The sequence below is a fragment of the Siphateles boraxobius genome, unplaced genomic scaffold (genome assembly GCF_051911475.1).
Source record: "Siphateles boraxobius isolate OS27281-9 unplaced genomic scaffold, OSU_SipBor_1 13, whole genome shotgun sequence".
Classification (NCBI taxonomy): domain Eukaryota; kingdom Metazoa; phylum Chordata; class Actinopteri; order Cypriniformes; family Leuciscidae; genus Siphateles; species Siphateles boraxobius.
Window position 1 is genome coordinate 2,263,905 of NW_027508733.1, and position 27,507 is coordinate 2,291,411.

A 27,507-nucleotide genomic window follows, 5' to 3' on the forward strand; every position below is an offset into this window, starting at 1 on the left:
TTTTCTGAAATGTTTCGGTGTTTATTTTGTTCCATTTGAAACGCACAAAAGCTGTCAAACTATTATTAATCAGTGAACTTACAACTTGAAAATAAATAAACCATATTTTAACAAAAAAGTGACCTTATCATTTAAAATAACATACAAATGCGGCTGCGAAAGACAAAAAAATTAAATAATCACACACAGCAACTACATCTAAGGCCCCAATTACACATATTAACAAGTTTCATATGCAGACAGTCTCTGGATGTTCTTTTTGTTTGGAAAAACAATTCCATGACGTCCATACTCATGAATATTAGTCAACACTGAAACGTGTCCCACAAGCATGATAGAAATATCTGTTCTCCCTCATCCTGAAGATTCAAAACCGGACTGAGATCTGGAGAGAGTGCAGACGACTGGAGGAAACTCTTCATAGACTTTTGTCGGAGTAGATCTCTTCTCGACTAGATACCCGCTTATACCCGCTGAGTTTCTGCAAAGTTATGTCATAAATATGAATTAAATAAGGCCATTTTAGTTACACAATTTGTATGACCACTGAAACAGCATGTGACCACTTCCAAATCCCGGATTTTTGCAATTACACACTGCAATTGTAAAAACAGAAAATTCTGCAAAGGTATTTCTCTAAAATGTGGAGTTTTGACTTGGCTTTGACTGTTTTTGTAAATATAGCTTTTAAAACTTAAATTCAACTTTATTAATTGTTGTCAGTAGCATCAAATGAAAACATGAACCAAATAATAAATCAGTATTTTTTTAAATGCATTCTATTTTATAGAAAACGTTTTGAATCCAAATTAAATCTTCATCAGATTTGACCCATTTATTACAATTGATATGAGACTCTTTTTTTATTTAGACTAGTCCAGTGGTTTTCAAAGTGTGTGCTGTGCCAGAGTGGTCAAAGAATTAATGGAATTAATTAATGATTAATAATTTAAATCAATACATTATAGCGAAAACAATCTTTTAAAAAGAGAAAAGATGCAGGTTTTTTTTTTTGACAAGAGACATTGTTTGCGTTATTATTAATGTGCAAACATACTGGGTGTGTTCAGCGCTCTCGGCGCAATTATCTGTATTGAAAATGAGTAAAAAATAATTGGGTGTTTGTTGTGTCAAAAGTGAGGCCCACTGTCTTCGACTTTGAAAACCCCTGGACTAGTGTCATTGCGGTCCATGTAAATAGCCTATTTGAACACGATTTTTTTCCAGGTATGACTATGTACTAAAAATGTGCTTTTGACTTTCATTTCTATTTGGATTATATATATACACTGCCGTTCAAAAGTTTGGGGTCGGTATGATTTTTAATGTTTTTAAAACAAGTCACTTATGCTCACCAATGCTGTATTTATTTCACAAAAAATACAACAAAAAACTGTAATATTGTGAAATATTATTACAATTTATAAATAACTGTTTTCGATTTTAATATATTTTAAAGTATAATTTATTCCTGTGATCAAAGCTGAATTTTCAGCATCATTACTCCAGTCTTCAGTGTCACATGATCCTCCAGAAATCAGTATAATATGATGATTTGATGCTCAAGAAACAGATCTCATTATTATCAATGTTGAAAACATATTTACATTTTTATTTCAGGATTCTTTGATGAATAGAAAGTTCAAAAGAACAGCATTTATCTGAAATAGAATCTTTTTTAACATTAAACACTACCGTTCAAAAGTTTGGAGTCAGTAAGAATTTTTATTTCATTTTATAAATAAAATAAAGAAATATTTTTATTCATCAAGGAGGAATTTATTTGATCAAAAGTCACAGTAAAGATGGTTACACTTTATTTCGATAGTCACTTTAGACATTCTACTAACTATAAGTAAGTTTTCAACTACATGTCAACTAACTCTCATTAGAGTATTAGTAGACTGTAGTAGACTGTCAGTAGACTGTTAGGTTAGGGTTAGGTGTTAGGGTTCAGGTTAGGAGAACAAGTTGACATGTAGTTGCTAAGTTACCTATAATCAGTATAATATCTGTTGGGGGACCAACACTATAAAGTGTTAGCGGATATTAAGCAGACAGTCTACTAATACTCTAATGACAGCTAGTTGACATGTAGCTGCAAAGTTACTTATAGTTAGTAGAATGTCTAAAGTGACTATCGAAATAAAGTGTTACCGTAAAGACATTTATGATGTTACAAAAGATTCTATTTTAAATAAATACTGTTGTTTTTAACTTTCTATTCATCAAAGAATCCTAAAAAAATTGGTACACAACTGTTCTCAAAATTGATCATAATGAAAAATGTTTCTTGAGCATCAAATCATCATTAGAATGATTTCTGAATGATGATTTGACACTGAAGACTGGAGTAATGATGCTGAAAATTCAGCTTTGATCACAGGAATAAATTACACTTTACTATATATTCACATAGAAAACAGCTGTTTTACATTGAAATAATATTTCACAATATTACTGGGTTTGTTTTGTATTTTTAACCACCTCCAGGTGGAGTCTCCATTCCCTGGGCCTCAGCCCCTGCCTCGACAGGATGTCTGTTCCCTGATTTTGGTCCCATGGGATGTATGTTCCTCTTAGAGATAACAGTTTCCCCTGGGACCACAGGAGGATCTGATGCGCCAGTCTGCATAGAGGGCGAGACCTCAGACCCATTTGATGATTTGTATAGGCCACCACTGACATATTGTCTGACCTCACAAGGATGTGATGGCCCCTGAGATCTGTCAGGAACCTCCTCAGAGCTCGAAACACCGGCAACATTTCCAGGCAATTTATATGCCAGTAGGAATGATGGTCCTGCCACAAACCTCTCGTAAAGCGGCCATCCATGACCACGCCCTAGCCCGTGAGGGAGGTGTCTGTCGAAATCCGGCAACATGACACTCCCAGCAGGGGTCTTGGGACAGAAACCAAGCTTTTTTCCACATAGTTAGGTAACGAAGGCATATGTGCGTAACCCTGATCATGCGGAACGGGTTCCCACACGGAGAAACCGCTTGGTTTTCAACCACCACTGCAGGGCCCTCATGTGCAGAAGGCCGAATGGAATGACGTTGGACGCTGCTGCCATGAGCCCTAACACTCTCTGAAAATGCCTTACAGTGATGGCTTGGCCTAGCTTTACCCTGGACACTGTGGCCAGGATAGACTCAATCTGTGCAGGAGACAATTGTGCCCACATCGTGACGAAGTCCCACACCACTCCCACTTTTCTTCGCGTTGAGAATCAACCCCAAGCTCTGGATGTGGTCAAGGACGATGATGCCGAACTGCCAGCTCTTGTGATTGGGCCATAAAAAGCCAGTTGTCTATATAATTTAGCACCCTGATACCCTGAAGCCTCAGCGAAGCTAGAGCTTCATCCATGCATTTGGTAAATGTACGAGGGGAGAGAGCTAGGCCGAACGGAACTCGATATTGGAACTGTTCGCCCTCGAAAGCAAACTTCAGGAACTTCCTGTGAGATGTAAGGGTGGATAGAGGTGGAAGTATGCGTCCTTCAGATCTATCGTGACAAATCTATCCTCAGATTGAATTTGGTTCGCTATGATGGGAATAGTGAGCATCTTGAACCTGAACCTCCTCAGAGACCGATTCAAGGGCCTGAGATCTATTATTGGATGCAACCCTTCATCCTTCTGGGAACTATGAAATAGCGGCTGTAGAACCGGGACTCCCTGTCTGGCGGAGGAACATGCTCTATGGCCTCCTTTACCAGCAGGGAGTTTACTTCCTGTTCCAATACCCACCCCGGTCTTAGGATCCCCTGTCAGATCCATTTGTGAACCCCATGATGAGCGGCACCACGCCGCCTCAGCGGACGGGAGAGCCGCACCACGGGGATCGCGAGCCTGTCCATCCTCGTCAAAGGTGGCCAAGCGGGAACGCGGCACTCGGATCGGTAATCTCTCACAATCCTCACAAGCAGCTCCCTCGAGAGCTGCCTGACCGTGCTGCGCTCCCAAACAATGCACACACAATTAGTGTGTGTACCCACCCGTGATATAACGAGGGCAGGTATGAACACACCACTTGTACTGCTGACTCGCCATTATAATATTATATATATATATATATATAGTGCTTGCAAACTGACAGACAACACCAAATATGACACACACGACAGAGAGCACTTGCTGAAGAACAGAAAGCTAACACTGTTGTGTGCCGGCGTCCCTTTGTAGCTTCAGTGTATGCCGTCACCCGTTACCTCATGACACAACACCAATCACAATTGGCTTAGTTTCATGCATGTTTCAGAGACGCTGCACTGGGGGACGTTCTCCAAAGTGTCGTCATCGACACAGTGCGAGTTCCCTCGAAAGGGAACAGCCCTAATGCATACAAAACGCGTCCGACTTCATCAGAGACGGCGGAGAGAATAGTGTATTTGGCTTCAATGCACAATCTCTCTTCAATTCTGTGATTGTTTCGGAGCAGCACAAACTGTTTCTCACCGTGCATTACCGACTGAACAGCAGCTCAAAACACCCAACCGCTGCATGAGCATATGATACGCAAACTATATCTTTACTTATTTACTAGTTGGATAAAGCAAACCAGTGTCACGCTAGTAAAGTTTGATGGATGAAGATTACGATCAAGGTAAAGACGATTACAGTGACATAAAAGGAGTCGTACATTAAGCACACGAGACAAGAGTCAGTTATTATTAATATGCAAACAAACTAAATTAAGCATCTAGTGCTTGGTTGAATTAACAATGTCTAATTCCTTGACATTTGATGATGTTTTGGAGTCAGTTTACACTGGCATTTTAAGGTTTGTTATCACATGTAAATTTAACAGAAGTGATGGCTATTGAAGCTGTGCAGTTTAATAACATAAAAAAATAATAGTGATTTTCAACATTAGTGAAGCATTAGCTTTTTTATATTTCCTATCAAACACATTAAAATGTCTGTGTAAATCCAAACATTTGAATGCTTGTGTCATTGCTGAGGGCATTCCCATCATCCTAAAGCTGATGAAACCATTAGAATGAGAAAAAAGAGACGAAAAAGACATACTTACTTTGTGAATAATATGGACTACGATACAAATAACCAGGACTATGACTCCTCCCATCACACACAGTATTGTGAAGTATGGTTTTGTGGGTCCTAAAAAACAACTTGAAAATTCAATAATATACAGAAACAGCGATATAAAGCTGAAACAACTAACTGATTAAATAAATAATAATCAACACTAAAAATACCAAGTTATTAGTCATGTTAGTTATTAGTTAGTTATTATTATCATTAAAAAAATAATTTAATTAAATAATAAAATTAATTAATTTAATTAATTAATTAATTTAATCAAATAGAATATAAATGTTAGATAAAAACGTAAACTAAAATTAAGGAAAGGAAAGAATAAACTTTGTAGCAAGTATTAAAAAAAAAAAACAGGAAAAAAAATACTCTACCGCACTATTAGCAACTTACGGTAGTTACTCTTGATCTCATCCTCAGTCTTCTGGATGGTTTCTCCCTGGTGCTCCACCTCACAAGTGAACTGGTTGTTCTTCCAGTCGTCTGGAGAAACATAAAGGCTAGATGTCTTCTGGAAGGTCTCGTCCTCATTTGGCAGAAGTTCTCCAAGATCCACATCCTCATACTGCTCCTGTCCATTTTTGAACCAGGTAATGCTCACTCCTGATGGGTCGAAACCTGTGGCATGACAGACTACTGGAGAAGAGGGATTCTTCTGTAACAGAGACACTTCAGGAGCTGAAAGAGATTGAGAAAAATGTGAGAAAAATCTTTAATACTTCAGATCAGATTAGTTACATTTATCCATATTATTATCTCAAACATAAATTGTGCTAAGTTTTTATGTTTTAAAAGCAATGCAAAGAAAGGGAAACACCAATTTGTCATTATAATAATAATAAAAAAAAGAGAAGGTACCTCTTCTCTCTAAATCCTTTTTCCTTAACTCCAAGAACCGTTTCAGCCAGTAAACACACTCATAATCATAGTATTGTTTCAAAGATGTAAGTTGTGTTTTGTCATCATTCCACTTCATCACTGTGGGTGTTGCCTGTGGTACATGTGCAGTGTATCTGTCCTCCTTCAGGTCCAGTGAGATGAAATCCTCTCCATCATAACCGTACTGATCAAATCCTTGTGAGTCTTCAGTCTCATCATCATATTCACAGCCATACATCCTCTGATACGTATGAACACCTGAAAAAAGGGGATACTATAAGATCTGCTTTTTTTTTAGTGTACGAGGTAATCTTTCACATTTAAAAATATAGTACAATATTTTTCTCACCTACTGACTGATTGAATGTCTCCATTAGAACAGGAATGTTGATTTTGTAGATCTGCTGTAGTTTTTCTCTGATCTCAGTGTCTTCTTTCCACTGTTCTGTAGATGCAAACTCCTTCATCCAGTCCTGTCTCGGAATCAGTTTCTTTATGTTACTGTCATAATAATCAATCTGATGATCATCCAGTGTCGTTACAGCAGAAAACTCTGCAATCGTCAGGCCTCTTATTCCAGTGTAAGCAGTCTTGAAGCTGTGATACTCTGAAAAAATATCAAACACATTCAACAACACAAAGACATAAAGTGTCATAAATCAAATAACTATAAAATTCAACTATCCAAATGAATATTAATTGAATTTGAAACACTAATCCCACTAAGCTAATTCTTAGCTTACTTTTTATATTCGAATCTATTCTACTAAAAACATCTTATGATTTTCTGTCCGTTCAACACACGGAAGCCCTGCTGACAGAGAGTTCATTGTTTAAACGACTTTACAAAATGCATCTCACCTGAGTAAACCAAAGGTACACAGATGAAGAGGATGATGAACTTCATTGCAGAAAAAATCCATGTATTTGACACACACTTTATGTGTCGTTGTTGAAGAGCACTGTAAAAATTCTTTAGTCTTCACCACATCTGAATCAACAGAAAAAACACATTACTGAGCGAAGCGAGGAGTAAAAGTTTCCACTCTACACTTCCGCATTGAGGCTGTTTCCTCTCGAGCTGCAGTGACGTCAGTTCAGTAACCGGTTTTACCTGTTGATTCATATGTAGCAAAGGCTAAAGAGTGTTTACAGTGCTCTTGGATGACTACACTTAAAGAATTGTGTGTCAAATACATGGATTTTTATCCATAATGAAGTTGTTCATCCTTTTCTTCATCTTCATACCTTTGGTTTACTCAGGTGAGAATCGTTTCATAAAGTCGTTTAAACAATGAATTCTCTGTCAGCAATGCCTTCAGGTACTTCCGTGTGTTGAACTGACAGAAAATAAGTTGTTTTAAACCTGATATGTAATATTTTCTCAAACATCTTTTATAATAGCCAAGGCTACTTGTAGCAGCCCTTCAACTTGGAATAAACAGGCTTGGGAGTGTTTCCATACGGGTGTACTTTTATTCCGACGAGTGTGCATAGCATCAACACCGTGAAAACTTAAAAGGAAAATAACAGAGGCAGTTTAGCTAGATGCAAAATGATCCTTTGACAAATGCACAAATGCTAGAAAGCTAGCATCAGATTGTTAACAGCATAGCATGCAACAGCCATCACAAAATGAATCTCATTTCCATTTACATGAACATATGAAATGAATTAATATGAAAAAGTACATTACAATGAACCACATACCTCGCTCCGCATATCAAAGGGTGCTAAAAGTAGTGATCCAGGGGGGGTTCTGCCACCATTAACTTAACTTGGACAAACTTTGTGAATTACTTTTACTGCCAAACAAATAAGTACAGATGAATAACACTTAACATTTTAGTTTAAGGTTACAGTAATATTTTCCGACCTCAAACATGCATTGTATCATATCGTGCCTTCCCGCGTTTACCCCCTTCATGAGTGAGCGCGTGAGCGGATGAACACAGAGAAAAAATAGTCCCCCCTGCAGATAGCATGTCAAAATAAAAGTCACATAAAATAAAAATATAAAAACTGGATAATCATAATAAAACACTGCTAGTGGTCAACTACACTCCCACCACTCATGTTACGAAGAGTGAAGACAAGGATCAACCTGGCTGAACGGCTCATACTTGAGTACTAAGTCTGTATCAGTGTTTCTAGATATGTGCAGGAGAGTACTAAATAACTCTGAGAATGACCTATGTCATAAGGGGATAAAGGAGTAGACAGTAAGACTGATCAATCACTCTCGAGGAGGAGAACTAGTTTCTGAATGGGCCTTTCTATAATCAAAGGTTTGGTGGGGCGATCTTGTTTCACTGACGTCCTTTCTCCTACTAACACCTTGACACGACGCACTAGTCCATCACTCTCCTTTGTGGCTTCAACCACTCGTCCCAGATGCCACTGATTTCTAGGGGTATCTTCCTTTATAATGACTAAGTCATCTACCTTAAGGTTGCGTCGAGTCGTATGCCACCTTTGGCGTGTGGAGATGTTCATGAGATATTCTCTTTTCCACCGGCTCCAGAACTGTTCGACGAGGTACTGGACTCTTCGCCACCTTTTAGCTGCATAGACATCCTCCTTCTCAAATTTGCCAGGTGGTGGAAGGGCAATCTTGGACTTCATCAGTATGAGATGGTTTGGAGTTAATGGCTCGAGCGAGGTAGGGTCATTTACCCCGTTTACGGTTAATGGACGGCTGTTCACAATGGCCATTGCTTCATAAAACAGAGTTCGAAGGGAAGAGTCGTCGAGTCTGCCTGAGTATTGACAGAGTGTGACATTTAGGACATTACGGACAGTCCGAATCTGGCGCTCCCAGACGCCGCCAGCGTGACTTGCTGAGGGAGCATTGAAGATGAACTCACATTGCCTTTCTGCGAGGAAGCTCTCGATAGTTTTGGTGTCACATTGCTTCAGTGCTTCTTTGAATTCATTTTTAGCTCCCACAAAATTAGTTCCATGATCGCAATGGAGTTGACGAACGGCTCCTCTGAGACTGATGAAGCATCTTAAGGCATTGATAAATGCATCTGTAGATAAGTCCTCAAGCATCTCAATGTGAACAGATCGAGAGGCAAGGCAAGTGAAGATTAAGCCATAGCGCTTTTGCTCCTTGCGGGCTTTCTTAGTGATGAATGGGCCGAAGCAATCGATGCCACAGTATGTGAAAGGAGCAGAGACATCTACCCGCTCCTTAGGAAGCTCTGCCATGCGTTGTTCTTCTACAGGCCGTCTGAGTCTTCTGCATTTCACACATCTGTGTATCAGCTTAGCAACTGACTTACTTCCACCGATGACCCAAAACCCATTGGCTCGAAGTTCTGTTAGAGTTTGATTCCGTCCTTGGTGACAGATCCTCTCGTGGCAGTGAGTCAAGATCAGTTTGGTAATATGTCCTCCTTTGGGTAGAATCAAAGGGTGTTTGACTTCAAGGCTTAAGGATGACTGACCTAGTCTCCCACCGACACGAAGTGCTCCGCCTTCTAAGACGGGATCCAAGCGAAACAGAGGGCTGGAATTTTGAAGACCCTTTCCCTTTTGAAGTATCTTCATCTCTTGGGAGAATGCTTCTTCTTGTACAAGCCTCATTACTGATTCGGCAGCTCTCTCGCGCTCTTCCACACTTACAGGTTTGCCAGGACGGGTTTGCTTTGAATTCAGCCTCTTGATTCTTGCAATGACTTTCAGGAGTTTTGACCAGGAGGAGAATCTATTTAGACGGCTAAGAAAGTCAGACTTAGAAGGTTCTACTTTAGTTGTAAACGCCTGCATTGACCTGACCTCAGGATCACCAACAAGCAACTCAGGAGTGAGCTGAGACTCTGGATGTATTTCTTGTTCCCACAGGAATTTGGGTCCTGGTAGCCAGTTTGTTGTGGAGATGTCTACTGCATTGAGACCCCTTGACGCATGGTCAGCAGGGTTTTCTGTTGTGTCTATGTAATGCCACTGGCTGGGGCTGGTGTGTTCTCTGATCATTTGCACACGATTGGCAACGAAGACATGGAACCTTCTGGCTTCATTGTTAATATAAGCCAGGACAACTTGCGAGTCAGTCCAGAAAAATTCTGCATTGATTGGCATTTCAAGCTCATTTCTCAGCATGACACTTGATCTTGCAGCGACCACTGCTGCTGAAAGTTCCAATCTTGGAATGCTTGTGAGTTTTGTAGGCGCAACTCTAGCTTTTGCCATCACAAGGCTGCAGTGAACTTCACCAACATCATTCTTGCTCCTCAGATAGGAACACGAGCCATATCCTATATTGCTGGCATCCGAGAAGTGGTGTAGTTCCCTCATGACAGTTTTGCAGAAACCTCGCGGTTGGTAGCATCTTGGTATTGAGACTTCATTAAGTCTTTGTAGGTCGCTCTTCCATCTCTCCCACCGTGGACTTAAGTCTTCGGGAAGTGGGTCATCCCACCCAATGCCTCGACGGCACAGCTCCTGGAGGATGCACTTTCCGGTTAAGATAAACGGAGCCACGAATCCGACTGGATCGTACAAAGAAGCAATGACAGATAAGATGCCGCGACGTGTGGGGGGCCTGGTCCGTGGATTTACATTGAAGCTGAAGGTGTCATGTTCAAGGGACCACTGGATACCAAGAGCACGTTCTGCTGGAGCTGCATTTAGGTCCAGATCGAGGGGTTCAGATGTGGCTGCTCTCTCAGTTGGGTCCACAGAGTCCAGAACTGACCTTTCGTTTGAATTGAACTTATGTAGACGCAAACCTCCTCTCTTGCATAGCTCTCGTGCTTCAGCGATCAACTCCTTTGCTTCTTCTATGGAGGGGACGCTGATAAGCCCATCATCGACGTAGAAGTTTTTTTCGATAAAGGCTGACGCTGATGGATACTCTTCCCTGTGTTGGCGTGCCAGGTACTTCAGGCCAAAGTTGGCACATCCGGGTGACGAAACGGCGCCAAATAGGTGCACAGCCATTTGATACTCTTGAGGCTCTGCTTCGAGGTCTCCATCCTCCCACCAGAGAAACCGTAAGTAGTTCCGTAGTTCGGGAGAAACGTAAAACTGATGGAACATTTTCTCTATGTCGCATATGATGGCTACAGCCTCTTTCCTGAAACGACAGAGCACTCCAAGGAGAGAGTTGATCAGGTCAGGACCTGTTAGCAGTGTATCATTTAGTGAGACACCACGGAACTTCGCTGAACAATCAAAGACGACCCTTAGCTTCTCTGGCTTCTTGGGGTGGAACACCCCATGGTGTGGTATGTACCACGTAGTTTGCTGTCCTGTTGCAGGAGAGGCTGGCTCTGCGTCGCCTTTCTTTATCATATCTTTCATGAAGGCCTTGTACTGTTCTTTATATCGCTCGTTATTTTTCAATCTTTTCTTTAGATGCTGCAGTCGAACTGTTGCAAGCTTCTTATTGTCTGGTAGCAGAGGAGGCTCTGTGCTCTTGAAAGGTAGGGGCATTTCATAGTGTCCATCTTTCCTTTGAGTTATGTTGTTACTCAGGAGCTGAATGAAGCGAACGTCGTCTTGTGACACATACTTGTCTTTATCTGCATGCTTTCCTTCATTGAAGTCTGATTCCAAGACCTTCAGCAGGTCAGTGGTTGATGGCGCTGGTATTTCCTTCACTGTCACTCGATGGACGAACCTCTGGTTTCCCTGGCGATCCAGATGTGGATTGGATGAGCCTATGATGCTCCAGCCGAGTTCCGTTCTCTGAGCAAATGGATCGTTTTCGCCTCCTATGACGACTTCCTGGGGGGCTAACGCCAAAGGGCAATCACTTCCAATTAACAGTCCTACCTCACAGTCCTTCAACAGCTGGAGTTTGTTTGCTAAATGCTTTAGATGAGGCCACAGCAGCGCTGTTTCGGAAGTTGGGATGTAGGACTTGTCGACCGGAATGAAGCCACGAGTGTAGGCTTGGCGTAGCTGAATCTGTTTTCCAGACTGTAGTCCTCGAACTTGTAGACCGTACACCCTTTTACTTGCGATGGGTGTGTCAACAGCTGTCATGGTGCTCAGTTTGAGCTGTACTGGTTTAGTCTCCACGTTCAGATCTTCTAGTAGGTCTTCCAAGACGAATGTCGAATCACTCTGCGTATCCAGAAGAGCATACGTTATAACTTGTTTCTGTGGTTCATTTGCAGATGACATGAACACAGGGACGATGCTTGATGTGGCAAAGATGCGCTGCGTCACTGCATGGGACGTCACCTTGATCTCCTCCTGACTAGTGCCTTTATCTGTGGAAGTGTACTGTTTCTCCTTTGCTTCCACAGATCGGTTCTCTCTCTCTTCATGTAGACAGGTGGGGTGACGTCTGCTGCATATGCCACAAGAGTGTCGCGTTTTGCAATCCTTACTGTTATGTCCCTTTTTCAAACATCCGTAGCACAAATTGTTTTCCCGTATGAAAGTCTTCTTATCTTCCAGAGATCTTGCTGCAAAGGTAGGGCACTTTACGACGCCGTGAATCTCATCTTTGCAGATAGGACAAGGTGGCCTTGACTTGGTGCTGAACACTTTCTCAACCTTTTCCGTGGGATAGCTCCCTTTAATGTTTGTGTGAAGTGCTCTAGCTCTCTTGGGCTGCCTGTCATCTGTGGCCTTGATCAGAAGTGGAGAGGCGACAGGGTTACAGGCTATCCGAGCCTCCTTCTGGATGAACCTTGTGAAACAGGAAAAGCTCGGGTAATCACCGGATTCATCCAGCCTTTCCGTGACGACTCTGCTCCATCTTCGTGTGATCCAGTCTGGTAATTTCTTCAGCAATTTGTGGTTCTCTTCACAGTCGTCCAAGATGGACAATCCTTTCACATGAGGCATCGCTTCAACGCATCCTTGCAGGAAGTCAGCAAACTCTCGAAGTGCAGCAGGATCACTGGGACCAACCTTGGGCCATTTCATGAGCTTGTCTCTAAAGGCCTTCTGCACAATGAAGTGGTTTCCGTACCTTTCTTCCAGGACCCTTAAGGCCCCCTGATATGCTTCTTCTGAGTTTCTAAAGAAGAATCCCTCTACAGCCTTACGTGCTTCTCCACTCAGATAGTTTTTTAAATAGAACATTTTTTCATGAGCTGGGAGAGGCTGGTGGTCTATGAGGGCCATGAAGGACATCTTCCAGTCTACATACTTTAGGGCTTCGCCAGAGAACTTTGGTGGCTCAGGAGCAGGCAGGCGATTCATACTGAGTGAGTTAATGAGTGCTTGGGTAAGGTCATCTTTCTCAGGAGATGCTAGCACATTAGCGTGTGCTTGAGGAGGCTGGTATGCGATGGCCTTTGGATTAAGCTGGCTTTTGAATCCAACTGTGAAATCTGTCTCTTTTGGCCAGTCTCTGGAGTCATGTTCAAGGCTCTCGTATGCGTTTACTCTAGCCTCTGCTATTCTTACTTCTGACTCTGCTTGAATTTGCTGTAGTCTCTTTTTCTCCTGACGCATGTTTGTCTCTATTCTTTTAAGAGCTACTTGCTTTTCTTCTTCCAACCTTTTAAGAACTAGCTGTTTCTCTTCTTCCAACTTGCTAAGAACTTCTTCTTGAGCTTGTATTTGATATACTGCTTTAACCTTTTCTTGTTGAGCTGCGAGTTCTGCTCCTGCGTCTACATGTTTGCTTGAGCCCTGTGAGTGGATTGAATTTTCTGCGGGAGAGAGTACAGTATCTGTCTTTGTGTGTCCGAAGACAGATCCATACTCATCCTTCTTAAGTGCCATCCTCACTCGTAGTCTCTCAAGTTCTGGATTGAAGACCTCATCTACAGTTTCTAGCCGCATCTCTATTATTTCGCTGATCTCTGCAGTAAGTGCTATACAAGCATCCATTTTTGGTACAATCTCTGGGGTGGCATTGTGGTTGCGTTGAATGGGCTCATAACATTCACTCACTGCATTGTGACGAATTTGGATTTCTTCTCTGATTTTATTTAGTTCATCTTGGGAGCAGAATGATTTTAGTGCGGTCCTAACCTTTCCTGCCACCTGTTTCCAGGAGCCATAAGCTCTCATGAATTCTTTCTTGTGTTTAATGGCTTCCTGTTTGTGCATCTCTAATCCCTTTTCTGTAAATGTTCTTTCACGTGAACTAGACCTGACTGGCTGTGGGTTATCTGTTTTCATGGGTAGGTCATGTGTGCTAGCTACTTCTTCTTCATTAAGTGACATCTTGTTGAAGTTGTGATGCTGTTTGGTTATATTGAACTACTGAACTATAGTTTAATTACTGAAATATAGCTTAATAACTCAACCAATACTTAATATCAAACATGCACTGGGCGATTATCATCAACAAAATATGAAGGCTAACACACAAACAGCTTAGCAATGAACGCTATCATACAAATTTACCCACAAATGAATTTACCTATAACAGGTTCGATTAGTTCAAATAGGGTTGTTGTTGGTTTTTTTTGTTTTTGTTTTTTACCCTTCTGTATCTTTAAATTCAAACATTTACAGTATATGGTCTATAAAGGTGACTTCAGTCCATTAAATAAACATCACTGTTCGCAGTCAAAGAGTCCCTGTGATTTTATGCAGCAATAAGCAAACGAAATAGACCGATCTTGCCTGGGTACCGGTTGACGTGACGGCGTTTGAACAGAAGGTGGCAGTCTTGTCCACAGAATGGCGGGTGGCAGTTCTTCTAACGTCGAGTTGAGTTTCACTCCACATCAAGCGACGAGTTTTCACTGTAGCAGCCCTTCAACTTGGAATAAACAGGCTTGGGAGTGTTTCCATACGGGTGTACTTTTATTCCGACGAGTGTGCATAGCATCAACACCGTGAAAACTTAAAAGGAAAATAACAGAGGCAGTTTAGCTAGATGCAAAATGATCCTTTGACAAATGCACAAATGCTAGAAAGCTAGCATCAGATTGTTAACAGCATAGCATGCAACAGCCATCACAAAATGAATCTCATTTCCATTTACATGAACATATGAAATGAATTAATATGAAAAAGTACATTACAATGAACCACATACCTCGCTCCGCATATCAAAGGGTGCTAAAAGTAGTGATCCAGGGGGGGTTCTGCCACCATTAACTTAACTTGGACAAACTTTGTGAATTACTTTTACTGCCAAACAAATAAGTACAGATGAATAACACTTAACATTTTAGTTTAAGGTTACAGTAATATTTTCCGACCTCAAACATGCATTGTATCATATCGTGCCTTCCCGCGTTTACCCCCTTCATGAGTGAGCGCGTGAGCGGATGAACACAGAGAAAAAATAGTCCCCCCTGCAGATAGCATGTCAAAATAAAAGTCACATAAAATAAAAATATAAAAACTGGATAATCATAATAAAACACTGCTAGTGGTCAACTACACTACTAGAGCTAGTGGTTGCCGTTTCTGTCATGGGCTGAAAAGCAGGATTTTGTTTTGTAGAAGCTGCAGGTTTCAGTATTTTCCAATGATGTGCAAATGAGCAGTCGGGTTTTTCCGTTAGAACGGTGTCATGTTAGCGGTAAGTTAATAACTAATGATCTTTGCGACAGAAGTGAATCAATTAAAACTAACTTTAGCTGGACAATAACTTTATTCCAGATCTGCTGTAAAGCCAAAACAATCTTTGTTACTTTAATTTCCTATTATCACAGGCATCAGTTTGGTTTGAAATGTGTTGGGGACACAGACGCATTCAGAAGTGCTGGGTACAAACTTGTCAAACTGTGCAGCCTCTTTGCTCAACCTGTAAATAAATCCATCGATCCGCAAAGTTTGTTTGAGCTCTTAAATGGTCTAGTGGTAGATCTTTTGCCAAGCGTGTCAGAGGTTACGGGTTCTAATCCGCACTCGTATAGTTTTTTTTCTCTCATCAAAACTGAATATGTTCATCAGTGGTTACAGTCTATATCAAGCAGGGACGCGTACCCACCGTCCCCACTGAAATCGACGCCTATGCCCATTATCACTGTAAAGCTGCTTTGAAACAATCTAAATTGTTAAAAGCACTATATAAATAAAGGTGACTTGACTTGATGTGTATTTGTCTCATGCAGGCAGGTCTATTTTAAAGGCAAAACTATAACAAGACTGAGAATAGTCCTAGGCTATATGAATGAGTAAAGTTATGCACATTTTAATGTAAATTAAAGAATATGCTTTCTGTGCAGGTGTATCTGTGTGCCACGGTTCTGTGAAAGATATAGTTATCTGTGCAAAAGAACAATTAAAGATTACATGAATTATCCGTGTACATGGGTCCAAGCCTTGCGCACTTTGGTCAGAGCGGTAATAATGTGATTAAGGTGTTTACGTAAGCAATAAGGTACTCAAGACTAGTGATCGTGAATAAGTCATGCCTGAAGGGCGTTATTAGGCACGACGCGATTCAAGATACAGCACTAGCCTCGAGTACCTTATTGCTTTTATAAAACGGTTACCACACAATACAAATATTAAAGCCAAAAAAATATGTATTAGTGCAACTTTCATGAAGTAAAAATACTAAAAGCCTTCCTTCAGCTGGAAAAAAATAGTCTCTGACTGTGAACAGCAACAGAAGTTACATTATTTGGCTATTAGATGACGGCAAAGACTGTATTTATGAGTGACTCAGTCAGAGAAGACTTTTATATTGAAAGGACTGAAACTTGTGAACACGGAGAAGCAAGACACAACTGACACATGACTAGTGTTAGGAGGACACGCTTAACTGTAAAAAGGACAAGATTTCGCAGCGGACATTCAAACTGATTTTTTATTACGATTATAGGACTGACCTGAAGGAAAATGCTATATCTACTGTAAATGCAGGTACACTCACTTACTCGATCTCTCACAATACTCTATAAGCTTCAATGAACAATATCGTACTCGGTTACTAACGTAACCTCGTTCCCTGAGATAAGGGAACGAGTACTGCATCTTGCTAGACACTAGGGGAAACTCCTTTCACCGAAATACTGAAGCCTTTATAAAATAACGGAGTGCTTACTGCACAGCCATAACAGTGCCGGGGCATCTGCCTATAAAAGACGCTCGAATTGTCATGGGTTCAGGTTTATCGACTGAAGCGACGATTGCTAGTCGTTTGTGCCATAGCACGGCCGTCTATTCAGTACTCATTCCCTTATCTCAGGGAACCGAAGTTACGTTAGTAACCGAGTACGTTCCCTTTCGAACGGTCAGTTGTACTGCGTCTTGTTAGACTCTAGGGAAACCTATTCAGTCACGCCGTGCTATGATACGAGCAACGACATGTACCTCTACCCAAGTTGGGACGTAACTAAGGGTCCCAAGCTAGAGTTTAGATACCTCGGTATACCCCGCTGGACCACGCCCTGGAGGAGGCCATGCCTCTCATGGAGTGACCCCTTACGCTTATTGGGCACTGCAGGCCCATAGAAGCGTAGGCTAAAGCGATATCATCCACCAACCATCTAGATAGTCTTTGCTTCATGACCGGAAGCCCCTTGATGCGGCCACCGAAGCTTACAAAAAGCTGCCCCGACTGTCTATACTGGGTGGAGCACTCAATGTATGCTCTCAGAGACCTGACTGGGCAGAGCAGGTGCAACTGCTGCTCATCCTCTGCGGAGGGGAGGGCAGATAGCGTGATCACTTGTGCTTTGAATGGGGTTGAAAGCACTTTGGGCACATAGCCATGTCATGGTTTGAGAATGACTTTAGAGTCACCCGGGCCAAACTCCAGACAGGAAGCGCTCACAGAGAGTGCTTGCAAGTGACCAACTCGCTTGACTGATACTAAGGCTAGCAGTAGCGCAGTTTTCAGCGAAAGTGGCTTTAATTCAGCCGTTTGCAACCGTTCGAACGGGGGCGAGCGGCATACTCTCGCAGTGAGAGCAGCTAGACTCGCTAAGAGCGGCGTCAGTGTGGGCCTTATCCAGGCAGACAACACACTCGCCGTGACCGTCGTCATCATGCAGAGGGGCTCAATTTGGAACAATGCCACTGATCTTTTGGGAATACTAGTAAGAAAAGAATACGCCGTGTTTCGCCACGGAGTGCAGGGGAGACAGCGCGACAGCTCGCAGGATAGCTGGCGATTGAGCGCGCTGATCAGGGAGACCGCTGGCTCGCTACTGGATCAGGCAGGCTGCTGGCTCGCTCGCTGTTCCGCTGCAGCTTGACTTGGTGAGAAAGCGTTGGCTTCAAGTTGAGAGGATCAGCAAGGTCCGTCACTGAAGGAGAAAAATCTGAATCTATGGCAATTTGACCGTCTGTCATAGGCAGATGCACCGCCCATTCTGGCAGGCTTTGCGCTCAGTTTGGTGGGTTTCGCACCGATTGGTTTGCGCAGTTGCGCCGCTCTGCCATTGGTTCGTGGAGTTCCCACTGACCAGCCAATAGTGTGCGAGTGAGACTCGGCACTGTTATGGCTGTGCAGTAAGCACTGCGTTATTTTATAAAGACTTCAGTATTTCGGAGAAAGGAGTTTCCCCTAGTGTCTAGCAAAACGCAGTACGACTGACCATTCGAAAGGGAACAATGAGAACAAACATATGTTTACGTTGCTAAGAGTGGTTGCTAGGTTTTTTTTGTAGTGATACATAGAACCATAGGGTGAAGCAGTAATAACTGTGCTTTATCGTGAATAAAACACAGCTATTGACCAATCAGAATCAAGAAATGGAACTACCCATTTCATAAATGCCTGTTTATTGTGATAAAAATCAGCATACGCCACATAGAATATGATTATGAGCTTAATTATGATGCGATTAATCCCATTAATTTGATCAAAGTATTGCCAAGGTATGGTAATAGAGATTGGTATGGTAATGGATATGAATATGGCAATGTTAATGTATTTGGTCTTGGTGGAAGAGATCTGCTACGCTGCTGCTGCTGCAGAGCAAGACCGTGATGCCAATACATTCACATTGCTTTGAGCCTGTAAGACATGCTGCTGCCCCAACAAAGCAGGAGACAAGAGAAAAATGTATGTGTGTGTGTGTGTGTGTGTGTGTGTGTGTGTGTGTGTGTGTGTGTGTGTGTGTGTGTGTGTGTGTGTGTGTATGTGTGTTGTTGAATGTGTTTAATATTTTTCAGGTTTGCACACCTTCATCACCACTTACACTGGAATAAATGGACAGACGACTGCAAGAACTCCAGAGTTTTCTGCTGTAACGACACTGGATGGACATCAGATTGATTATTATGACAGTGACATAAAGAAGCTGATTCCCAAACAGGACTGGATGAAGGAGTTTGCATCTACAGAACTGTGGAAAGAAGACACTGAGATCAGAAAAGAAGTACAGCAGATCTACAAAATCAACATTCCTGTTATAATGAAGCGATTCAGTCAGTCAGATGGTGAGTTAAAATATATTGTTGCACGGCTCTCTGAAATGCTGGATTTTGATTGGTCAGTCGTGACATTCTGAGGTCAGTTATTCCCCGATAATGACTGTTGTCAATAGCATTGCCATATAGAGTGCAACAGTCGGTTCTAGAAATAAAAACTCCATTCATATTCTCCATAGGGAAATTGTGTTTTATTGATAACTTATAAACCATTAAAGACAGGTCTACTGTGAGCTATGAGGTTGTTAATCCACTGTATTTGCTTCTGTTAAAGCAGTCACAGCAGTTATTTCAACTTATTCTACAAGGCTATTGTATGCTTAAATCTGATTGGTTGACGAATGTTTTAAGGTGTGCAATTATTTCCAAGAAGTGCTTGCTGCAGCCAGTAGACGATGAGATCATTGAAATAAAATATGTAGTTGACGTTTTAACACACATGCGCTGTAGTAGCTTTCGATTACGTCATGCAAATTTTAACACGTACGAGCGCGATTACCTATTACATTATCCACAAATTATATTATTTTATAAAATCTGTATGACATATGACATACATACTGGCTATAGTGGATGAATTCTTCTTGTCAGATTTAAAAAAATAATGTTTTGCTTCAAATCAAAGTTTGTAATGTGATTCATCTCGTAACTGGTAGGCTTGATTCATTGCTTATAACTCTTTGATGAAGACTTAAAAAAAAAAATAAAAAAAAACCTATGAGACAAGCTGAAATAGTGGGCACTGGGCAGGCGCTAATGCGCTCTGTAATGACACTCATCCGGGTATTTGAGACGCTTCATTCTCTTGTATCACACATTGGAGCTGATGAGCTAATAAAATATTTCAACTCAAATCAATATTTAATGTCTGAAAATTTACTTACAGTATCTCACAAAAGTTAGTACACCCCTCACATTTCAGCAACCATTTTAATATATCTTCTCAAGGGACAATACTATAGAAATGAAACTTGGATATATTTTAGTAGTCAATGTGCTGCTTGTATAGAAGTATATATTTACTGTACTCTGAAAATAACTCAACATACAGCCATTATTGTCAAAATAGCTGGCAACAAAATGAGTACACCCTAAGTGATAATAGCTGTACGTTGTTTAACCATGCAAAGCCACATGTCTTTCATCATTTTCATGTTTTTGTCTGCTTGACAGGACCATACAAATGTGTGTATCTTGTATTAGAACAGTTAAAATTTGGTACTTTGAGTACAATTCTCTCATACTGACCACTGGATGTTCAACATGACACCTCATGGCAAAGAACTCTCTAAGGATTTGAGAATTACAAATGTTGCTCTCCACAAAGATGGCCTAGGCTATAAGAAGATTGGTAAAACCCTGAAACTGAATTACAGTACAGGCCAGTGTCATACAGAGGTTTTCCAATACTGGTTCCAGTCGTAACAGGCCTCACAAGGGTCAGTCAAAGAAGTTGAGTCCCTGTGCTGTACGTCAGGTGCAGAAGCTGGCTTCAAAACACAGACGCATGAGTGCTGCCAGCATTCAGGGCCGGTCCGAGGCATAAGCTAACTAAGCGGCTGCTTGGGGCCCCCTGCCCACCAGGGGGCCCCCCAATCGAGTTTAAAATTTATTTATTTTTTTAGATGACTTAAACAAGTGACATAAATGAATGAACGAATGAATATGAATGAATGAATGAATAATTCGGACAAGAAAATTCTGATTTCAGGATCAATATACCTGCCAACAAATGCAGCTGTCTGCCAGCGTTTAAGTCATGCGCACATTCCGCACAATCTAGACACCTGGGGTCTCATTTATAAAACTGTGCGTAGGATACTTACTAAAAGTGTACGTGCGCCCAAAGCCAAAAATGGCTTACGCAAACAAAAATTGAGACTTATAAAACCGTACGTACGCCAGAATCTGCGCTGAATTCACTTTATAAATCCCAGTCATCGTAACATTGTGCGCACATGTGTCTCCACCCCGAAATAACCATATATGGAGCTTACAACGCCTAGTTTTACTATGCATATCCTCATCTGCATATCATTTGCATATGATTATTCATCCACGTGATAACATGTTTAACGGTTCCAGACATTACGAAAATATGAAATACGGATGTCATTAGTAAAAATTATTTAATAGCCTATCCTTGCCTTGTTTTTCAATAAATCAAATAGTGTAAAATACACTATTAGTTTTTCTCAATCTTTTCCACTGGCCAAATAGTATTTTTAATTGATTTATATTTTTAATGGAAAAAGATAGTTTTGTGCAAATAATGCACAACAAGGTCTATTTTCTCAGACAATCTGCTATTATCATGATAAGCAATTAATCTCTGTAGTTAAAACATTAAAACACAGCATGCCAGAGGAAAAGTGTTCAAAAGCATTGCATCCACAACAAATATTTATTGAATATAAAAATGTTGTAACTTCTCAGTAATGATTTCATGTAGTTTAAATGTTTAACACCATTAATGAGAATGGCATGTTTAATCTAAATGTTTATATCAGAAGTAAAACATAGTTTAAATCATTCTTTTATTTATTTAAACTGTATTGTGAACATGCACTGTAGGCCTATTTATGATTAGGACGTATAATGAATGTACGGTTTAGAAAGGCTGCATCAGTTTCACTAAACGGCCCAACGCGCTCGCTGGCGCGGACATTTAAGAAGGGATGGGTGTTTGCTTCATGTGATAGGCTTGGTGAGTGAAATTATGTTTGTATTATCTTTCTGTATAGCCTATGTATAATTTTCTTTAGATTTTCTGTCTAAAAGTGACCAAAAAGATATTTAACTCCAGCTCACCATCGGTGTCGCCAAACTGCTCCATATCCAAAACGTTCGTACGCATGGGTCAGAGTTTGCGTGCAGGTGCGCAAATTTTCCCGTCAAGTTTGTTTTTATAAATCACAACTTATGCGTCGGAAGTAGCGTACGCATGTTTCAGGGCCTGTTTTGTGCGTACGCAATGGTTATAAATGAGGGCCCCTGGCGAGTGCATAGCATCGTCACGGTATCGGTTTAAGTTGGAGAAAATAGCCGCAGGGGAACTTAACCTTCTAGGTGTAAGGGTAGCAGTTTGAATAAATAATAAACATAGCAGTTTGAACTCTTCTCTGCTTTATTATACCACACATCAGATCACCAACTCCAAAAACCCGCAACACTCCAGTGCCAAGTGCGCACGAGCCATTCCTATCTACGGCAAGCGCCGAGGGGAAAAATAGATTGCATACACACATACAACGACCGGTATTATAGTAACAGACTTTGTTGGATTCTGTCATGTACAATCCAACAAAGTCTGTTACAATAATAATAATAAAAAATATTTTGAGGACAGTTACACTGTATTGAGACAGTTGAGAAATAATAATATTTTTCTATTTCTATTTTAATATTGTTTTCATCAATAATTGTCATTGTTGAACCCTTGCTCTTATTGTGTTTCTGATTTCTCAGTTTTGTCATTATTTTAGTTATGTATTACAGTTTATTTCAAGAAGTTTCAAAGAGTTAGTAAAAGAGTAAAGTAAAAGTTAAAACTTTTTTATTTAAGTAGGCATCTATTTTTTATTAAGTATTTATTTTGTATTAATACATAACCTCACTGTATTCATTTATAATGTATCATTATTGCGTAACATTTGTGTCAATAATCGTCAAGCACAGGTGACTTCGCGTAGTGGGAGGGGGCCCCCAAATCAAATTCTGATTAGGGCCCCCAAAAGGCTCGGACCGGCTCTGCCAGCATTGCTTTTAGAGGTTGCATAGGTGGAAGGTCAGCTTGTCAGTGCTCAGACCATACGCCACACACTGCAACAAGTCGTTTTGCATGGCCGTCTTCCCAGAAGGAGGCCTCTTCAAAAGCGGACTCACAAGAAAGCCTGCAAACAATTCAATGAAGACAACCTGTCCTAGAGCATGAATTACTGGAACCATGTCCTGTGGTCTGATGAGACTAATATAAACTTGTTTGGCTCAGATGGTGTCCAGCATGTGTGGCGATGCCCTGGTGAGGAGTACCGAGAAAATTGTGTCTTGCCTACAGTCAAGCATGGTGTTGGTAGCATCATGGTCTGGGGCTGCATGAGTGCTGCTGGTACTGGGGAGCTGCGCTTCATTGAGGAAAACATGGATTCATACATGTACTGTGACCTTCTGAAGCAGAACATGATGCCTTCCCTCCAGAAACCGTGCCGAACGGCATGATAACGACCCCAAACACACCGCCTAGATGACAACTGCCTTGCTGAGGAAGCTGAAGCTGAAGGTGATGGAGTGGCCGGGTGTGTCTCCAGACCTGAACCCTATTGAGCACCTGTGGTGATCCTCACTTTTGTTGCCAGCTATTTTGACAATAATGGCTGTATTTTGAGTTATTTTCAGAGGACAGTAAATATATACTGCTATGCAGTGGCAGGACGTGCATTTCAAACCTAGGCCTTCAGTGGTGTCCAACCTGAAATAATAACTTTTAATAGTGTAGCAGCGCACAGACTCTCTATAATTGTTGTGAAACTGTTGTTTTTATGTTGCACCGGCAGTTATAGGGTTAATGCGGTGAGTTGGGAAAAGGCCGGTAGAGAGAAACGAGCGAGTGAGTTCGGCTTGTGCGTTAGTGTTCAGTTGTTCTTGCGTCCCGATTATAAGTTCAGAAGCGGAGCCTCTCTTGTCTTGTCCTTCAATGGTTACAGTCCGTTGTCAGACGTTACAATAGTATTAATGTTTGGAAAAAATAATAATGAAGTTTCGATCATACATTTCCAAGAAAAATTAAGAAAAAATCATATTCACCACGGGAAAAACGGGGGCAAAAAAGCATTATACTCACCAAAACTACTGATTGTTGTACAGGTTATCTGTGCGTTTCAGTCCCAACAACCTTTTACTTGGCTTTAGGGCTGAGAGTGTCCGCTCGACAGAAGCAGTGGACACAGGGACAGTCACTGCAACACATGACGATGTGTACAGCTGACCCATGCTCTCACACAGAGATTTGAACGAAATCAATGAGATCGGTGGGACTTTTGCCTTCAAAATCAGACCTGACATACATTACAGTCAGTCAGTTCTGTTATTACCCGGACAGATCGAACAATGTGCCGTGACTCTGCGTTAAGCTGGATAAGGCTGAATAAGGGATTTTCCAGTAGGTTTGAACCTGCTGTCGGTCGAGGAGGGAAAGAAATATTAATTTGTGAGTTGAAAAACTATTAAATCTACAGGAAAATATTTTAGTTTATGCAGTTCGCAACAGATGCGGTTTACTAGCTTTGACTACCAGTAATAGTACGTGCTCTGACCACCTAATCAAAGGACGTGAAAATGCCTACGTTACTGTAAGCCTGCTAGATGGCCCCGGTGCAGTCAAAGCGAAATCTGATTGGCTGATTAAATCTGACTGATTATCTGATTGGTTTAAGCAACCGTTTCATTGCCATTCATTTTAAGCTACAGGCGCCCGCACTGTCGATTCTGAAGTCCTCAAGGCAGATTATTTTACACTGCAACACATGATGGCTGAAATATGATTGGATAAAAGCTCTAACATAAACATACACTACTGGAAGCAGCGCAACAAGAGAAAAACTATGTAATTAAGAGAATGGACTATTGGGAATAATTTATTACTCATTCATGGAAAAAATAGTGCAAGTCAGTGATTCTGATAGTGTTTAGGCCAGCAGAGAAGGCCTTGGCCCTGACGGCCCACCACTGCTGCTATACAAGCAGCACATTGACTACTCTAAAATATATCCAAGTTTAATTTCTATAGTATTGTTCCTTGAGAAGATATACTTAAATGGTTGCTGAAATGTAAGGGGTGTACTCCCTTTTGTGAGATACTGTATGTGGCAAGTAGCAGTGTAATAAGAGGGATATTGTACATCCAGCCAGTTGTTATCGCAGGATAAACACTGACAGGGTGATCAGGAGGAGCCTTGTATCTCCATGAAGGGGTTTATATGTACATTATCTCTCACTTATACTACATTTATAAACATCAAAGGACTATCTTGAATAAAAAAAATTAGAAAATTAAGTACAGTATCCCAACCTCTTTCAGGTGTTCATACGTATCAGAGGAAGTATGGCTGTGAATATGATGACGAGACTGGAGAATCACATGGGTTTGATGAGTACGGTTATGATGGAGAAGATTTCATCTCACTGGACCTGAAGGAGAACAGATATAACGCATCTGTACCACAGGCAAACACCACAGCGGAGAAGTGGAATAATGACAAAACACTACTTGAAAACTTACAAAAATACTTTCGATATGAGTGTGTTTACTGGCTGAAGGAGTTCTTACATTTGTCTAAAGCTACTTTTAATAAAACAGGTACAGTATCAGAGTTACCAGGACAGACAGATCCTTTCTTTCTTGAGATCCACATAAACCATGTTTTAACAGACAGCTTGATAAATCTATGCAGGTCAACATTAGAGAATATTAAACTCTAAGATAAGTAGAAAGTGCATGTGTTTCTTTCTCTGTTCTCAGTTTTGTTTCCTGTTCTGTGTTTACTTCTAGAGCCTAAAGTGTCTCTGTTGCAGAAATACCCAGACTATTATGTGGAGTGTCACGTCACAGGCTTTCTCTTCAGAGACACAAGCATCTCATGGAGGAAGAATGGACCAGCTATGAGAGATTCTAGTAAATTGGTGAAGTTTGGAGACACACGACCAAATGAGAATGGGACCTTCCAGAGGACACTTACCCTGTATGTCCTTCCAGACGAATGGAAAAAGAACCGGTTCAGCTGTGTGGTCAAGCACAAGAGTTTGACTGAGACAATCCGGAAGATTCTGACTGAGGATCAGATCATGAGGAACAGTAAGTTTAAACATGGTTCATTTTTCGACCTGTACTGTATTTTAATTTTCTGTTGTTTTTTAGTTTTTTTTTTTTTTTGGTTTTTATGCAATATTATTCATTGTGTATTGTGTTTGTTTCTCTGTGTGTTCTAGAACCTGCATCAGATGCTTCATATATCATGAATCCGACTCTAGTCTTCATCCCAGTTCTTTCGTGTTTTTATTCTCTAAAGTGATCAAACTGTAAGAATTCTGTTGGTGTGTGTGTGTGTGTGTGTGTGTGTGTGTGTGTGTGTGTGTGTGTGTGTGTGTGTGTGTGTGTGTGTGTGTGTGTGTGTGTGTAATCATATGTGAATCCTTTGATACTGTTCTTTGAATTTCATTACAGTATGACACACCTCTGTTTATCTCTCTTCACAGACAGTGAGTACAAAAGTATTCCAAAAAGTCCAATCTGTGATTTGTGAGTGAGCGGCTCCTGGTTACTTCTCAGAGATGCACAAAATCACGGATATGGTTTCATTTTCCACTGTGTTGCTGATAATGGAGCTTTTTACAAATATACTGTACATTGCGTCAGTCGTTGTCTCAGTAATGCAAGAGTTTACAGACGTTATGAGATGTAAACAGTGACCGCGGAGGATTATGGGATATTTCTTGTGTTTACTTCGCTCAAATGGCCAGTTACAGAGAAACTATAGCCAGACAACAGAAAAGTGACCAATCCTGAGTGGCGACGTCACTTCACATATTCCACTGAACCAATCTCAAGTGAAATTCAGCCGTAAGCATTTCTTTCCGTTCTCAGAACCGTTCGGCCCAGCGATGGAAAACTGTTTTTTGTTGTTTTCCTGATTTGTTGCTTTGAATTTTGCAAAATGATAAAAATGATCATGATAATTGTCTTTCACAATTTTATGATTTTTTTGTTTTTATATACAAACTAAAATTTCCATTCCCATTCCAATCTTTACTAAAAAACATTTTTTTTTAGGATTGTCAATAGATTAAAATAATTAATATTGATTAACTACAAAAAAGATTACAAATTTTGAATTTGCTGAAATTTGCCTCTAAATAACAAGTAATAAGTTATTAAGATATGAGCCAATACCATTTTTATCAGAGTACATTTTCTCAATCAGATGTTTATGCACATATTTTATATGTGTAATTATGTGTAAGCACTATATATATGTGCCTTGTTTCCTGTGTAAATATATGTATATATTTATTTCTGTGTTCTGGAGTTCATCAGTTTAAGTTTCCTCAGTCTGATGATTTCTCATTGAAAAGTACTTGTTGATCTTGTGGTTTAACAGAAAAGCATAAAAATTGATGATTACCTATGACCAATCAAGATCTATTCACATTTTGTTTCATCCTGTTTGTACATTTTTTTTATCTTTCTTTATCTTTCTCATTATTTTGTGGTATATTAAATAATAAACTCCTATACTGT

At 40.7% G+C, this 27,507-nt stretch overlaps 2 protein-coding genes across 3 annotated transcripts; one reads left to right on the top strand and one right to left on the bottom strand.

Moving 5' to 3' along the window:
- Window positions 1-7,876, bottom strand: LOC143735733 (RLA class I histocompatibility antigen, alpha chain 11/11-like). 2 transcript variants are annotated; one of them, XM_077225956.1, is made up of 6 exons: window positions 7,656-7,876; window positions 6,295-6,552; window positions 5,925-6,203; window positions 5,460-5,744; window positions 5,041-5,129; window positions 1-481 (listed from the first exon to the last, which is right to left on the bottom strand). In XM_077225956.1, exons 2-6 carry the CDS (start codon window positions 6,410-6,412, stop codon window positions 419-421), a joined length of 834 nt encoding a protein of 277 aa, XP_077082071.1. In that variant the 5' UTR covers window positions 6,413-6,552; window positions 7,656-7,876; the 3' UTR covers window positions 1-418. The 2 variants fall into 2 exon arrangements, with proteins under 2 accessions (XP_077082071.1, XP_077082070.1); XM_077225955.1 differs by lacking the exon at window positions 7,656-7,876 and adding an exon at window positions 6,807-7,039.
- Window positions 7,005-27,507, top strand: LOC143735735 (RT1 class I histocompatibility antigen, AA alpha chain-like). The gene is made up of 6 exons (XM_077225959.1): window positions 7,005-7,208; window positions 18,957-19,223; window positions 25,291-25,569; window positions 25,762-26,064; window positions 26,199-26,288; window positions 26,466-27,507. The coding sequence occupies exons 1-5, from the start codon at window positions 7,160-7,162 to the stop codon at window positions 26,279-26,281; spliced, it is 981 nt and encodes a 326-aa protein (XP_077082074.1). The 5' UTR covers window positions 7,005-7,159; the 3' UTR covers window positions 26,282-26,288; window positions 26,466-27,507.

Excerpts from the sequence above, each read along its gene's own strand:
- LOC143735735 (XM_077225959.1), top strand. The coding sequence starts at position 7,160 with ATGAAGTTGTTCATCCTTTTCTTCATCTTCATACCTTTGGTTTACTCA. Across the intron at positions 19,224-25,290 it reads GCGATTCAGTCAGTCAGATG|GTGTTCATACGTATCAGAGG; the intron begins GTGAGTTAAAAT and ends AACCTCTTTCAG. Across the intron at positions 26,065-26,198 it reads GGATCAGATCATGAGGAACA|AACCTGCATCAGATGCTTCA; the intron begins GTAAGTTTAAAC and ends TGTGTGTTCTAG.
- LOC143735733 (XM_077225955.1), bottom strand. The coding sequence starts at position 6,852 with ATGAAGTTCATCATCCTCTTCATCTGTGTACCTTTGGTTTACTCAG. Across the intron at positions 6,553-6,806 it reads TGTACCTTTGGTTTACTCAG|AGTATCACAGCTTCAAGACT; the intron begins GTGAGATGCATT and ends ATATTTTTTCAG. Across the intron at positions 6,204-6,294 it reads GACATTCAATCAGTCAGTAG|GTGTTCATACGTATCAGAGG; the intron begins GTGAGAAAAATA and ends CCCTTTTTTCAG.